General features: G+C 41.2%; 1 protein-coding gene across 4 annotated transcripts in view; it reads left to right on the top strand.

The window, feature by feature from the left end:
* Positions 1-1,338: 1,338 nt before the first annotated feature.
* The window catches only part of PTPRZ1 (protein tyrosine phosphatase receptor type Z1), a 181,472-nt gene continuing 166,367 nt past the window's right edge, over positions 1,339-16,443 (top strand). For 2 of the 4 annotated variants that reach the window (XM_036328840.1, XM_036328839.1), the window contains exon 1: positions 1,339-1,670. In XM_036328840.1, coding sequence (XP_036184733.1) covers positions 1,613-1,670 — 58 coding nt within the window. In that variant the 5' untranslated portion in view covers positions 1,339-1,612. The remainder of the gene's footprint in view (positions 1,671-16,443) is intronic. The other 2 variants (XM_036328843.1, XM_036328842.1) reach the window with 1 other exon arrangement.

Below are 16,443 nucleotides of genomic sequence, written 5' to 3'. Positions count from 1 at the left end.
GCTGTGGATATTGGTGAGAACAGGTGGTAACACTCGAAGTACATTCAGAACCCAATATTGTATGTGATAACTTTCTTTAAAATGTTTAAACTAAAATACTATTTTTGAGACAAGAACAGGACACAGGAGCACACACTTTACAGATAGCCTAGTCAAATGGTTGCTAAGAATACAAAGGATAAATTCATAACTTGATTTTCTGTATCTTGGAGTGGACTTCCAAAAAGCTCCAAATTTGGTCTTGTATAAGTAGAAAACATATTCCAATAGTTAAAGGATATATATAAATGAAAATATTTGAAAAGTTTATGAATTTTTCGGGACATTACGTTATCTTGTCATTTAGTTAATTCAACAAATACGTAGGGAACACATATTGGCTATCTCTGCCTCTGTGTGAGGAGCTGGGTGATAAGAACTACGGCAAACTCCCTACCACCACAGCGCACACAGTCTAGATATGGAGACCACCACACCAACCAGCACGCACAGCGTGACAGCTCCAGCTCCCAGGCAGCAGAAGGCGTTCAATATATCTCTGTTGTTTATCTTTCAATCAAGCAATTAAAAAAAATCCTTCCCTGCCACCCATTGCCGTTGAAAGTGCCTCCAAGCCGCTGTGCGCAGCAGGACAAGTTGATGAGACTTTGGGGAAGGGGCAGGGTCTGACTGGTCACACAGTCTGGGCCGGAGATCACTTGCCGGCCAGCTGCCCTGAAGTAACAGGGTCTGGAACTCCTTCGGTGATTCGGAAAATGGAAACGGGGCGGGGCACCCCGTGTCCTAGAGCTTCCCCACCACTTTCTGATCGGAGCCATTTAGCCTCTGCAGGGAGGACGGCAAAGAACTGGAAAACATTTCCAGGAGTGAACCCCCCAAAGGTCAGTCTCTGGCTGTGCGCGACTGCGGGGGGTCTGGCCTCTTCTCTTGCAAAGGGATGAGGGAGTCCGAACGAGAAGATCTTTACTCCGCGAACATTCTAAACCCCAGCGGGTCCCACCAACTTCAGCACCAAGCAGCCACTGCCGGGGCGGGGCGAGGGGTGTCGCCATGGGACTCGTTACCTTGGGACCCGGACCCTGAGCGACAGCCGCGCCCCTCCGCCCACCATCACGCGGAACCCCGGCCCGCGGCGAGTTCCCAGCCACCAGGCAAGGCTGTGCGCCCCCGCCCCCGCCCCCGCCCCCTCCCCCGCCTCCGCCCCCTCCCCCGCCTCCGCCCCGGTCCTGCGGCGGCGCGCACAGCCCGGCCCGGCGCGCACCCGCCACACCCGCGCCGCTGCGCTCCGAGCGCTCAGACCGTGGTCGCCGCAGCCGGAGAAGGAGAAGGAGACGGACTCCCGCCCGCCCGCCCGCCCGACATGCGCCTCGGCTAGTGGCTCCCGTTCCCACGATCACCACCACGCGTTCTCTCTCTCTCTCTCTCTCTCTCTCTCTCTCTCTCTCTCTCTCTCTCTCCACACACTCACACACACACACACACATACACACACAATCTCACATCAATCTACACATCTATATGCTGGAGGAGAAAACATTCCCTTCTCGTTCCCTCCCTCTGCGCCCCGAGAAGCTGAGCGGCCGCGTGGCGGGGGCCCCCAGATCGCCTGGAAATGCTCCTCCTCGCGCGCGTCCTCGCTTTCATTCAGCTCCTCTGTGTCTGCCGCCTGGGTGAGTGATGAGACCTCGGTGGGGTTCCTTTCGGGGACCCTGGGGCACAGGTGGGGTATTTCAGAGCGTTAGGTGCTCGCCCTCGCCGCCGCCCCGTAGCGAGGAGGGAAAAGGGACGGGGCCCGGGATGCCGCCGGGTGTCAGCGGCGGGGAGAGTGCGCCTCCCCACCTCTCACCTCCGCACCTGCCCTCCGCCCGCGGGGTCCAGGCCCCCACCCGCGCAGGGGACACGCTGGGCGACCACTGCCCCTGTCCTCACCGCTTCCCTCCTCTTATTTTGCAAAGTGTAGAAAGAGCCTGTTTGTTCGCTACACATAAGATAAATGCAGCCATAAATACAACCGTGGTGCGGGGCTGCATGCTACATCGCGATTTTGCTGTTAAGTTCATGCTACGGATATTATGGGCGTGAATGAAAAATACACGTGCCTGATGCGCATTACACACACACACACACACACACACACACACACACTCACACACACACCCCACACTCACACACACCCTTCCCTCTCCCCCCGCCCCCCCCCCCCACACACACAATGCCTGAAAGGTAGTAACAGGAACAAGCACCAACCCGACTTTTCAGTGTTTTATCATACTTTTAATTTAGTCACATTCAAGTCTGGGCAGTTACTTTAAAAAAAAAGTTTCAATCAAAATCTCTGTCAGCCTTCTGCCACTGGTGCCAAAGCCAGAGGAGAGGAGAGCTGCCGGTTGACCTGTTTATTCGTGGATTCATCTTTCATCCACCACCTTTTAGGTTCCAGTATTTCATACTGGAGTTGCACTCAGAAGGAGCCAGTCAGTTGCCATTTTCCAGAAGAATTGTAAGATTGGATTTTTTTGCATTTTATTAAAAAATGTCTTTTTTTTTCCTTTAGAAAGATTTGCTATAATGATGGACTATAATAGGTTTGGAGGCATGCACTTGAAAGTTGGGAAGCATACCTCCATTTATGGGTGCACATACTCTTTTTGGTTAGAGGATAATACTTTTTTCAATGTTTAGATTGTTCATATTAAAGTAAATATTAACCTACATTTTCATCCAATAGATGGTGCTGTTCTTGGCACAGTCACATTTACAAGAAAAAATAATTTCATATTCTAACTAGCTAGAATTGTACCGCAAACATGCTGATAACTGCCAACACCCCCTCCCCCCAGATACATGGTCATAATATAAATCCCAAAAGCTTTATGGAAGTACTCAGGGGTGATGTGATGCTCACAGTGGCATTTAAGACTTGCAGGGGATTCTGGTCCTGGCTTTCTCTGGCATCATACAGTTGACTCTGGAGAGGGGAAGACATCTTTCCTAAGTGTTGTGGTAGTCAGATACACACCTGTTGAATGTACATTTCCTCTGTCGATCTGTTTTAACAACAAAGCCAGATCCCCTTGGTACTTAGACCATTATTTAAAGTACATCTCACTGCAGTATAGAAATAACTGAGAGAATACTGCTTTGTATGCCTTCCAAACCGCATCCCCTGAGTATACTATGAATTTTTTTTTTAATTGAGGTATAATTCACATGGCATACAATTCATCTTTTTAAAGTGCACAATTCAGTAGTTTTGGGTGTTTTCACAAAGTTGTGCAACCATCACTGCTATCTAATTATAACATTTTCATCACCCCTCACATAAGCTCCATTCACAGTCATTCCTCATTCTCTTGACCCCAGCCCTGGCAACTTCTAATGTACTTTTTCTTCTATAGATTTGCCTCTCTGAGTATTTCATATACTTGGAGTCGTAGAACATGTGGCCTTTGGGGGCTGGCTTCACTCACTTAGCTTAATGTTTTCAAGATTCTTCCGTGCTGTAGCCTGTATCAGCACTTCATTCCTTTCTGTGGCTGAATGATATCCCATTCCAATAGGCCACATTTTGCAAATTCTTAATAAAACATAATTTGTAGCTTGTTGCTTTTGGTTATTTAGACTGTAGTTTATTGGATATTTTCTTTAATGCTTTGATGATGTTAGATTGTAAAGGATTTAATTGTTTAAGAGCCGCACACGTGTATGTGATGATATAGAATGTAAGCCTGTTTTAGGATTCAAATTGGGTGGGGTGTTTTTTGTGTGGATTTTTTTTTTAGACTGGCAGTTGACTCCTTATATCCTTTCTCCATTTTAACTAAGTTGGCCTTTTACAGTGCTGCCTACAGGCTGACCTACGGGTCTTTACAACCTCAAATCTGATGAGTATCTTGATTCAGCCTCCACTTCAATTATCTTTCCCTTAACATCTACTCTGGTATCTATGGGTGTGTTTGTGACTCATCTTTAGTGCCCCTGAAGCCAACAAGAGACCTCGCACTGGTAATAGATGCTCATGAGCCCTCTTCCTGCTGAGGCCAGCAGAGCTTGGTGACAGCTCCGGGACAATTTGAATGTTAGGCTGCCATTCTTACCATTATCTGTAACAATTTGTAGAATTCACTAATGCTTTCATTATTAGCAATTAAGACTATCAAAATGACCTTATCGCTTTTGTCCAAAATATTTTGTTCAAAATATGTTTTGAATGAACATATAGACCAATTGCATCTTTCAAATAACTTCAGAACACAAACAAAATATCATTAGACTATTTAGACTGAAACAATTTTTTTTCCAAATTACTACCAGGGACTAAAGAGAAACATTATGGGTTTTTTTTTGTTTTTTTTTATTTGGGGGGGGGAGGTTGTTAAATATGTTGTGAGTTCATCTACTTGGACTGTTCTGTTAAGCTTGGCCTGTGGCCTGAACTGTTTTTGCTAACTAGCTAGATCACAGTTCTCAAACTTTAGTGTGCATCAGAATCACCAGAAAAACTTAAAACACAGATTTCAGGGCCCATCCTGAAGAGTTTCTGATTCGGTAGGTAGGGGGTGGGGCTTGAGAATCCACATCTAACAGATTCCCAGGATATGCTGATACTAGGTCCAGGTCCGCACTTTGACAACATCTGAGCTAGTTTGACATGTAAATGTTAGCATAGTATCCAGATAATTAACAAGTTTTTACTGTGGATTTGATTTCTGATACCTGACTTAATATTATTTTTTAAAAATTACACGAGTGCCGGAACCGGTTTGGCTCAGTGGATAGAGCGTCGGCCTGCGGACTGAAGGGTCCCAGGTTCGATTCCGGTCAAGGGCATGTACCTGGGTTGCGGGCACATCCCCAGTGGGAGATGTGCAGGAGGCAGCTGATCGATGTTTCTCTCTCATCGATGTTTCTAACTCTCTATCTCTCTCCCTTCCTCTCTGTAAAAAATCAATAAAATATATTTAAAAAAAAAAATTACACGAGTAACACATTTAATGCTAGAGATTCTTAATAAGAGAGGCAGAACTTAAAGATGACTCTAAGATAATCCCCTAAGTGGATTTGGACCTTCTCTAAAATAATTGAGAGGTGTGCTCCTAGGTGGAGAACTAATGTGATGACTATATGACTCTAATTATTATTTAATCTTGACCCACTGAACAGGTAATGGGAAAAGCTGCGGTGGCTTTCCTGTAAGGAGGCTTAACTGTGAGTCAGAGAGGAGAGGTAACTGTTTTAAGAGCTTTTAAGGAATAGTTCCTTTGAACTAATGAGAACTCAGGATCTTTGAATTGAGTTATAGCCCTGCAAGGTACACAAAATGTAAATGTTTAAATATTATTGTTAAAGGGGGTGGGGGGCTCGGTGCTAGAGCTTTAGTAGTGAAGAGTTCAGTAGCCACTCTGTGGCCTCTATACTAGTAGACAGGTGTTAAAGGGGAGAGATTAGCTCTTAGTTCACAAGTGAGTGCTCTGTTCCCACAGCACATCATCCATGATGGGTTGTAGCATTCACCATATCATTTTATAGTGTATCTCTCTATCCCCCCCTCTAGACTAGCTCCTTGAGGGCAAAGAAAGTATTTCATTCACCCGTGGACTTAGGATTCTTGGACTGAGAACCTATAGTAGGTACTTGGTAAATATTTAACGTACGGGTCATAGAGAAAAAGAACTGTGAAGGTTCTTAGACAGCAGTAGCTTTTTGCCGTTGAGATGGGTCCATCTCATCTGACATTTCCTTCTTTGGATTCTGACCCCTACCCAAGAATTAGGTCACTATTCTCTTTGAACAATCCATCTTTAATGCCACTCTGGCACCTAATCTTCACATTCTTTGATTCTCCCAGAAAGGCCCACAAGCACCACTTAGATCCAGACACAACCTGTGTCTTAAAATGGAGCTCCCATGGTTAACCTTTGAGTGAAGGTTAAATTCTAGATGAGTTGGCACTAATGAAGCTTGGATATGGCCCGGGGAGCAGGGCATCAAGTCATTGTATGTGCCTGTGCGGGTGTGTGCATGTGACTGTGTATATACACGTTTACCTGTTAGGGAGGAGAGGGCAGTCGGGGTGAGGGGTGGTCAATAATGAAAAATGAAGTGTCTTCAGCCCATGAAGACTGTGCTTTTAGTCAGTCAAAAGCCATCATATTGGATTAAGTCTCCTCCAGTTAAGCTGGCTACAGGAGGTAGTGGCCAAAGCAGTTCTGGAAAGCAGATGAAGGACAGGAAGTACAGTTATTACATGGATATGCATGCTTTTGCAATTTGTCTCTAGTTTTATCATTAATCTAAGCTACACCTAGCTTAGCCCTGCACATAGCAGGTATTAAGCACATATTTGAATTGAGTTGAATTCAAGCGGAACTGGGTGTGGGATGAGTTAGAAATCCTTAGAGGAGTTAAAAACAGAAAAAAAAGACTTGGTCCTCTTTTAGGATCTTTGCTTTATTTTCTCCTTTCTCCCCTTCCTTTCTTTCTCTTGTTTGTCTGGTTTTTGGTGGCCATTGATCTTCATCTTCACTTCCTTTAAGCATGAATTTAAGATTTAAAAAAACCTCAGCATTGCCCAGCATCTTGATGAAGAATTTGATAGGGAGGATATTGATGGTGTTTGATACCATTATTTAAAAATATCTCACTGTGATATAATTTGGGGAGCTTTGTAATTAACATAATTTTTAAAAGATGTGTTAACATTTCCTTTTCTTTTCATATTTGCACACATATATGAAAGTAAATGAAAGTCCTGGTTAATGTAAACTTTCTGATCTCATTCAGTAAACATGAATCAATTTATGTACACATTATACACATTAGCAGGGGATATGTTTTTTACAAGTTTCCTTAGAATATATAGTCTTTATATATTTGGAAAGAATAATGCATTAATTGGTAGGAAAGAAGGATTTTCTGTTAAAATATTCATAACAACAAGTACAGTTACTCTCCCACGCTTGTAGAATAGTCTGTCTGTCTTTCTCTGATATCCCCATCAGCATTGATACTTTTTCTGTTCTTTCACTGTCACTGACTGGACTGCTTATTTCTTGAATCCTAAAGCTTTGATATATTTACTTAAAGATGGAGATTGATACTAGACTATTTCTCTGAACTTATTAATTCAGAACTTTGAAGAGGGGGAAAAACACTGTTGTTGTTTAAAATGACCTCTTTTAGCAGAGATCAGAGTCCTGATTGTGTGCTCATAATAACAAAATGCTGGCCAGACATAAGGAACTTTCTATTTTCACCATGATTTTAAGTTACATCGTCATTAGAGTACAAATTATGTCTGTAATTACGCATTTACCCTCTTGCATTCTTACACATTTTCTTGAATGGGATACAGAATTGTGCAGAATCTTGGTCTGCCCACAGGAGTGCATTACACATGCGATATCATTGTCATGTTTGTTTCAGTGCAAATAAAGATTGACAACCATTTATCTAGGTCAATGGTTCTCAGTACTCCATGTGCTTTGTAATTGCTTGGCGTTATGTCTCCTCCCAACATTCCTATGTTGAAACCCTATTCCCCCTGTGATGGGATTTGGAGGTGGGGCCTTGGGGAGGTAATTCGTTCTAGAGGAGGTCATTAGAGTGGAGCCCCCCATGATGGGATCAGTGTCCTTATGGAAGGGAAAGAGAGACCAGAGCTTCCTGTGAGGATACAGTGAGACGGCAGCTGTCTGTAAGCCAGGGAGAGAGGCCTCTCCAGGCCTATCCAGAACCAAATATGCCCGCTCCTTGATCCTGGACTTCCCATTATCCAGAACAATCTTATATAATAAAAGGCTAATATGCAAATCATCCTTTCACCTGGGAGTTCAACCAGGAGCTTGACCAGGGGGCGGGGCGGGGCTGGCCAGCCAACCACCCACAGCCCCTCCTCCCAGCTGGTCCCGCTCCCAATTGCCCCCACATCCTTGATCAGGGGTGGGGCCAGCCAGATCCCACCCATGCATGAATTTGTGCACAGGACCTCTAGTGAGAAATAAATCTCTGTTGTTTAAGCCACTCATTTTATGGTATTTTATTATAGCAGCCTGAGCTGACTGAGACACCTTTGGAACTTTTAAAACATACTGATGTCTGGGCCCCACGTGGATCCAATACATGTGTGGGTACAGGGCCCAGACAGAGACGTTTTCTTAAAATTCCCCAGGTGATTACAGACTACAGCCAGGGTTTAAAAAACACAAATCTAGGTTAACCTTGTGATACTACTAATCTTAGTTCATTTTTCTTACTAGTAAGTAGAGATATTTGCAAGTTTCGTGCTATCCTAAAACAAAGCTAGTGCCACAGAACAAAGGTTCTGGAAAGCTTCCCATCCCTTTCTGTTGTTGTTGTTGTTGTTGTTGTTGTTCCTCCTCCTCCTCCTCCTCCTTCTTCTTCCTCCTTCCTTCTTCTTCCTTCCTCCTCCTCCTCCTCCTCCTTCTTCTTCTACTTCTTCTTCATCCTCACCTGAGGATATTTTTCCATTGATCTTTTAGGGAGAGTGGAAGAGAGAGGGAATGACTGAGAGAAACATCGGTGTGAGAGAAACACATTAATTCGGTTGCCTTCAGGGCCAGGCTGGGGAGGAACCTTCAACCAAGGTACATGCCCTTTACTGGAATCAAACCCAGGACCCTTTGGTCTGCAGGCTGGCCCTCTATCCACTGAGCCAAACCAGCTAGGGTGCAACTCCTCTTCTTAAGGCAGTTTCAGTATCAGAGTAACCCTAGAAGGAGGAGTGTGGACTATAGTGGCTGACCTCATAGTCTTTGCAAGCCAGAGGAACTTCAGGAGGCCAGATAGTCTTGGAGTTGGTCCAAAGATTTAAGTCTGTCAGCAGATGGATGGATACCTGAACCAGCCTCTGAGATGGGAGTCCCAGGTGCAACATAGGCACATAATATATTTAGTTTTGTCAATGACACATATTCTTGCTATCCATTTGTCTTGTTTACTTTCTTTCTCCTTGCATAGGTTGCTAGAATCAAACTTACTGTTTTGTTATGTAATAGGTATAAAATACAGCCATATTTTTTATTTCAGCAATTGATTTGTGTGTATTTCTTAAAATAACATATTCATCAGGTCTAGGCTATTTGGTTTTTATTATATTTGAAAATTACTAATCGCTCCATTTAAAAGTTAATGTAGAACTTTTTCAGATGGTTCAAATAACTATTTTAATATCCTTAATCATTAACCGTGAGGACACAAGCACAAATCAATTCAGTGAGTCTTTGTTGAGCACCTCCCATATGATAAATATTTCCTGAGAGAGAATATTCCTCTAGTGGTTTGCTAAACCTTTGCAAGAGAGAGATCCATCCATAAAGATCTCGCATACATAGCAGAGTTTGCAGAATATGAAGGTGTGAGTGGTATGGGAGTGTAAACTGGATTCACCTTTGGGAAGGTTTCCAGGAGACAGGGTTGGGTGTAGACCCCGCAGTGTGGGTAGGTAGGGCTTCAGGGGTCACTGGTGGAGGAAAAGTCATTAGTTTCAATATACATTATGTATGTCACAATATACATTAAGGATATATGAAGTGGTAAATTAATTAAGTGGTAAATAAATAAATAAATAAATAAATAAATAAATAAAGTTTAGGAAAGAGAATGCAAGCATATTTTTCCTTGTGTAAAGAAGAAAGGTAACTATATTGTTCTATTAAGAGCTGTATGCAAGAATTTGATATTTAAGAAGTATGGCTGAATGGATTCTTCAAGAGTAATATTTGATTATGATAAATTTGCCCTTGATGGCTTACAAAGTGGGGAAATGACAGGTAATATGCATGTATAATATATATTTATATAAGTATTTTATATGTAACTACATATGTATATTTACATATACGCATATATACACACAATTAATATGTAAGGATATATGTTTTCTGCTTCTCGAAATTGATAGTGCCTTATTTTGAGCATTCTAATTATAAGATTATATCCTTTATAAAAATTAAGCTTCATGGTAGGACTTATGCTGAATATTTTGAGCCTGTCTTTTTCCTGCTTCCCACATAAAGAAAGGAGAGGAAGAAGGTCTTCTTCCTGTGACCTGAATACAGTTCTGTGCCTCTCAGAGGGGTTGCGTCCAGTTGAGATCAATAGAACTCATTTCACCAGGTCCTCATTGAACAGCTACTGTTTGCTTAGCACTGTGCTGGACTTCAATAGTTTTTCTCTTTCAGGAGTTAATTTTGCTACAGATATAAAATGAACCCTGGTGGGAGTATACCAGAATAGAGAAGAATGAAATAAATGTTAGATTATATGAATCAGATTTTAAGTCTGTACAAAGTCATAAAAAGGACAAACAAAATAAAGATGTGAATTCATTTAAAAAATATCTCTGTGAACATATGAGCAGTACTTTCTCCTTTTGAACATGGGACATTTACTGTTTCATTTAATAATTGAAGCCCCTTTTGTACCTCCTCCCTTATTTTTGCTATAGACAGAAACAAAAAGATAAGCTTATATTTATTTCTCATTTCAGGTTATTCACCCAAAGAGAAGCTTCAGTACAGAAGTTGGTTGGGTTTTGCATCTGTAGTCTGAAATACATTAACTTCACCTACATACCCCACCACATTGAAAATAGTAGTGTAAATAGCAAGATATAAGCAATATATTTGTTAAAACACTCATCCTGTATGTTCTGTTCAACACCTACTGCTAAGAAAATGTCACAGAATTTCCATAGTTATGTCTGTCCCAATGTAAAGTTTAATTTTTGCTGGTGGCAACTGCTGTTTTATTGCAAAGATAAACTCTTGGTGCTAAGATTTCAAAGACTGGGTTGATATGCCTATGATTCTTAGATAAAAGTTTATCAAAATGGGGGAAGAATTTTAGACATAGATGTCAATGCTGTCTTCAAAATTGATTCACGGGAAGAAGCACAGAGAATGAAATACATTTTAATTAGTCAAGAATAGCTAGAACATGTTGCCTTTACTAGTATCTCCTTTAAGATGCAGTACAATCTGGCCATCATCCATCCCACAAGAGAGTATCCCTCTTGCCTGTGATTCCAACTTATATTCTTCCTTATCTTTTATTACATTTTAGCTATTTAGTATTCTTGGCAGAAGAAATCAAGAAAACACAAGATGCTTCCTTGTTCCTCGGTAATTTATTCAAAATTTTATACTAACCCCTCCATTCCCTGAAATGATAAAATAACCATCATTTTTTTTTTTTTTAAAAAAAGAAAATATTCCAGTTCCCTGTTTGATGGGAGCTTTTCAAGATGGCAGCTCTCTCTCCTCCTCCTTCTCTTCCTCCTCCTCCTCCCCCTCCTTCTCCTTCTCCTCTTCCTCCCCCTCTTCCACATTTTGGAATTAGAACCCTACAGCATCTGCCATTTAAAAAAATAAAACAACTGGTGCATTTTTACAAGCATGATGAGCTGTGACGATGCATCAGACTCAATGGCATTCAGGCACAGGAAGATGATATTTAGCCAAATAGTCACTCTGGTGATGGTTATGGTGCATAAATCCTTTTACCTGAGACGGGTTGCGTTTTCTCTAAATGATGACAGAAGGTCACCTCATGCAGTGAGTTTTCCATTATGAGCCATGGGGGTGCTGGCTTTCTAAATGTGAGGCTTTGCGACTGCAGCACACAGTCTTCTGGAGATTTGTTTGGGTGATTGCATTATTGGAGTAAATGCTGAAAATAGGTTAAGAAAAGATTGATACAGACTTTTGTGTGGAAGTGATTGTGCTTGTTCGTTGCCTTCTGCTATCGGCCAATATGCCAGACGATGCAGTTTCAGTGAGAAAATGTGTTCACATTTATCCCAGTTAGGATTTGTAGGCTGAAGTGTGTGTTTCCACTGATTGGACCTCTCAAGATCTTTATAGGAAGAGTTTTTTGCATATTACATATCTTATTGCTCGGTCATCTATAAATCCCAAATACACACTTATTCGTTGATCAAAACACAGCTGGAGAGTTCCATTGCACTACATGTCATTCACTTAACATACATACACCCACACACCCACACACAGAGCCGTGAAAATAGTAACACATCCATTCCCTATTAACCTAGGAAATCTTGTTAACCTAGGAAACCAACCTGTTCTCTTCCCATAATGTAAAAAGTTCAATAAACATGCTATAGTCATTAGTGACTTAACACACAGTATTGCTTGTCTAAGGCCAACGTTAAAAAGTTTTATGCAAGTTTGTAGCAACAAATGTTGGTATGCTCTTCCTCTTACACAGTGTGTCTCTGTAATTCTCAAAAAGAAACTCATCAAAAACCAACTTCAATAATGAAACACAATAGAGGAATAAGGTCTCCATCCATGGAAACTAGAAAATATTAGATGGGATTTTGTTTTGCTTCTACTCATTATTGGGAAGGATTCGTTGATTCATGTCACTCTTGATATCATATGATGCTCTTACGAGAGCATTCAAGGTGCTTCAAACCTGAACTCAGGCTACTTGTCCAACTTGACCTGACCCTCCACACCTGTGCCCCTTCACTTTGGCTAAGCTTTTCCTTTTCCTTTGGAGGCTGTGGCCCCTTGCATTCCTAGTTCTCTTTTACACACACTGTGAAACCTCTAACACATCACGTTTCCCTCCCCCAGAGAGCGAAACATCACTCATGTTTTATCCATAGCTCTCTTCCTTGAAAGGGTCTTGTTACAACAATCCCTGGTCTGTAAAGACCCCTGACGGATAAAGTAGGTGCTCAATAAGTACTTGCGACATAAATCAAAGGTTGTAATTCCTGCCAAACCAGTCACTTTGAGAACAGAAAATTTAATAGGATCCATCTCGTCAAATGTGAAATATCGCCTCCACCTCATCTCATTCAGCACACTCTTTAGCAGAGTAAGGAACTTGGGATCACATTTCCAGCATTCAGAATTAGAATTCAGTTCACCCTCTTATTTTGAAAAAAGTAAACTAAAAGTAGGTCAATCAAATCACATTCTCATTTTAACAGACCCAAGAGTCTATATAGATTTTGAACTGAATTGGCATACTCTCATGGACCACTTTCTAAGGGCTTTTCCTCTTGGCATTCAGGCTTTTAAGAAAGAAAATTAAGCGATTGGAATAGAGTACAATAGTGAATGCAGAAGAAGGGAAGAAAGATGACTGTGGCCAGAAACATGAGAGAAAGAGGACTATAAGTTTCTTTATTCTAAGTAGTGGTGGGAGACTCTACTCGTTGGCCTGCACAGCGGATGCGCCATTTCTGTGGCTAAGTTTTCCCTATGCTTCCTGTCAAACCAGGGTTTTAATGAAACAAAAAGATACCGGATCCTTGTCACTAACACCTCCTCATCCCTGCAGGGCCAGCCAAGAGCATTTCTCTCAGTTCTTTTTATCCTTTTTTCAAACCAAGAACAAGATCTGAGATACGTGAGATCCTGTTCGATTCAAGTGTGGAGAAAGCACTGTAAATTTCATAGCCACCGGTTACCTGTTGCTGTCAATAGCTTTATTGTCTGCATTTTATCATGTGTCCAGTGCTTTAAAATTTTGAACAGCCTAAGTTTTAGATTTGTAGCATAAAAGCTATTTTACTTGGAAAAGAGAGCCAGTGTTCTTGATACTTAAAATCTCAAAAAATGTGAGAATAGCAGAGTTATGCCCGGCCCTCCTTGGGGGTCTGTGAGGGACATTCTAAAACCAAGTTTTGTGACAAAAACTTTAGTTTCTTCTCTTTGGGCTTCTGAGCTGGTTTACAGTGTAGCTGGAAGGCTCACAATAAGATATGTAAAATATGAAGAGTTTATGAAAAAACAGACTGCTAAAATCAAGTCTATCAAGATGAGGCAAATGTTCAGTGAAATATTATAGAAGTCAGTGTTCTAGTCAATAAAAAGAGTTTAAATATATATGAGATTAATAGGCAAATAGAAATTATTTGCAGACCTCTGTAACTTCCCAATTCTGCAAATAACCATGAAAGGAAGTTGAATTCAGGAAAACTTGTCCTGGTTAGACTAGGATAAAGGACCCTTTAAAATACACAATCACTCATATTGAAAAAATTAGTCATTCTTTTTAACTTAATGTCAATTATACTATTATTTAGTAATAGATTATTTAAGAAATTATTTTGAAATGTTTAATATGCCCAGAACAAAATGTAGGCATTATAATTTAAGAAATACAAAATTAAGAGAAAAAAAAAAACATCTGAGGAAAAGAATTACAAGGCTCAGATATTTAATTAAAATACACTGAAAAAGAGAGTGCTTGTTGAAATAGTGATGCTTGATAGAATATTAGGTTATTAAAAGTTCAAAAAGCTATTTTTTTATATAATAGAAGCAGCGGTATTTGGTCTGATGCAGAATTAGCTAATAGATTTAAGCAATGATTAAGGTTCCTATGGGACTTACTTTGGGAAACAAGGTTTTAAAACGGTTATATAGGGAATGAATTAGATGATCAAAGTTTTAAAATTATGACCACAGAGAAGAATTGGGTTAATTTAACATTAATTTTTAAGAGACGCAATATTTTCATCCTGCTTTTTAAAGAGGCTTTTGTGATTTTAATTAATGAATTATTCTTTCAGAATAAGAGGCTTTTGTGATTTTAGTTAATGAGTTAATCACTCATTATACGGAGCCTCACACAAAAATTCAGCCATTATGGTTGTGGTCCTTTGGAGGTAATATTAATCATAAAGTTATGTGTAGCCTATGTTTTCGGAAATCTTGTTATGACTTCAGAAATTTTTGATAATAAATGATCTCTTTTGAAAAAGCAGAAGGGACAATGTAATATTGGAAAATGTGGGTGAAATTTCTGTGTGTGACTTTGCAAGGACTTCCTCCCATCCTGAATTAGGAGGCTCTGTGTGAATGCTTGCAGCTAAAGCAGAATTTTAGTTTTTGCGTTATATCTATTCATAACTGAAGCGATGCTTTCTTTCCAGTTATTAGCTTAACATATGATAATACAAATTAATCAGCAGATGTTCATTTAATGAGTGTTTCTTATTAAATGTTAAAATAACAAGTGTTTCTTGTCATGCTGTTGGTTCTACCATTAAAAAGAAATCCTCTCGCCTTCTGCCCCATTTCTCTCTTTCCCTTTTCAGCCAGACCTTTGGGAAGTGTTTTCTGTATTCATCATCTCCATGTGCTCTCCTCCTGTTTGCCTCTGAACGCACTCTAAACAGGGTTCTGTTTCCACCCCTCCGAAAAACTGCCCTCATCAATCTCACCAGTACCCTCAAGATGGCTACACCCAATGGGCAACGTTCTTGATCCTCATTTTACTGACCGACCAGCAGCTTTCGAAAATTATCACTTTGTCTGTTTGGCACGGCTTTGTTCGTGTGACTTTCAGAACGCCACGCTTGGCCTGGTTCTCCCGGCTGTCTCACTGGCCACCGACGTCACCGGCTCCCTCAAGCACTTTTGCTGGTTCCTTCTCATCTCCCAACTTCTAAACACTGGCCTCCCCATGACTCAGTCCTTAGGCCACTTCTCTTTTCTGTCTACACTACTTGCATGGTTCTGTCATCCCTGTATTCTCGACATAGGGAACTCCCAAATTTATATCTCTAGACTAGACTCTTATATGAACTCCAGAGCGATATATGCAACTGCCTACTTAGGTATTTAATATACCTTTCAAACTTGATGGATCCAAAATTGGTCTGCTCTTCCTCCAACCCCATTCCTAACTTCCAGTCTCTCTCTCTCTCTCTCTCTCTCTCTCTCTCTCTCTCTCTCTCTCTATCTCTCTCTCTTTTTATAATCCTTTATTGTTGAAAGTATCACATATGTCCCCTTTTCCCCCACTGACCTCCTCTAACCCCCTCACCTCCACATTCCGCCCCAGGCCCTCACCACCTCATTGTCTGTGTCCATGGGCCATGCATATATGCATACAAGGTCCTTGGTTAATTACCTCCCACCCCCCAAGCTTCCCTGCTTTCCCACCTAGATTCCAAACTCTGTGTCTTCTTTATCTAAGTAAATAACTTCACTCTTTATGTTGCTCAGGTTCAAAATTCTTGAAGTCATCTTTGACTCTTCCTTCTCTCTCACAACCCACATTTACTCTATCAGCAAACATCTCCTAGCTTGTATTTTCTTATGTTCTGCAACCACTGCTACCATCTGTTGGAGCTTCCATCCTCTCTTACTTGGATTATTGCTCCAGCTTCCCATTGGTGTCCCTGCTTTGCCTCACAAATCACCTGGGTGATCTTGTCCAAATGTAAGTTAGACCATGCATTTCCTCAATTTCCTGTCCCACTCACAATAAAAGGCAAAAACTCTGCATTTTTTCCTCAAGCCCTGACTGGTCTGGCTTCCTTTGAGCAGTTTAGCTTGAAGGAGTCAAAATGTATATGCCAGGTTTCAATTGTGTGGCTGTTGGTGCCCCTAACCCCCGACATTGTACAAGGATCAAATGCACTTCACT

Source organism: Myotis myotis, unplaced genomic scaffold (genome assembly GCF_014108235.1).
Source record: "Myotis myotis isolate mMyoMyo1 unplaced genomic scaffold, mMyoMyo1.p scaffold_m19_p_11, whole genome shotgun sequence".
Lineage (NCBI taxonomy): Eukaryota > Metazoa > Chordata > Mammalia > Chiroptera > Vespertilionidae > Myotis > Myotis myotis.
Note: the sequence above shows the minus strand (reverse complement) of the source record. Positions and strands in the feature narration are given on the sequence as shown.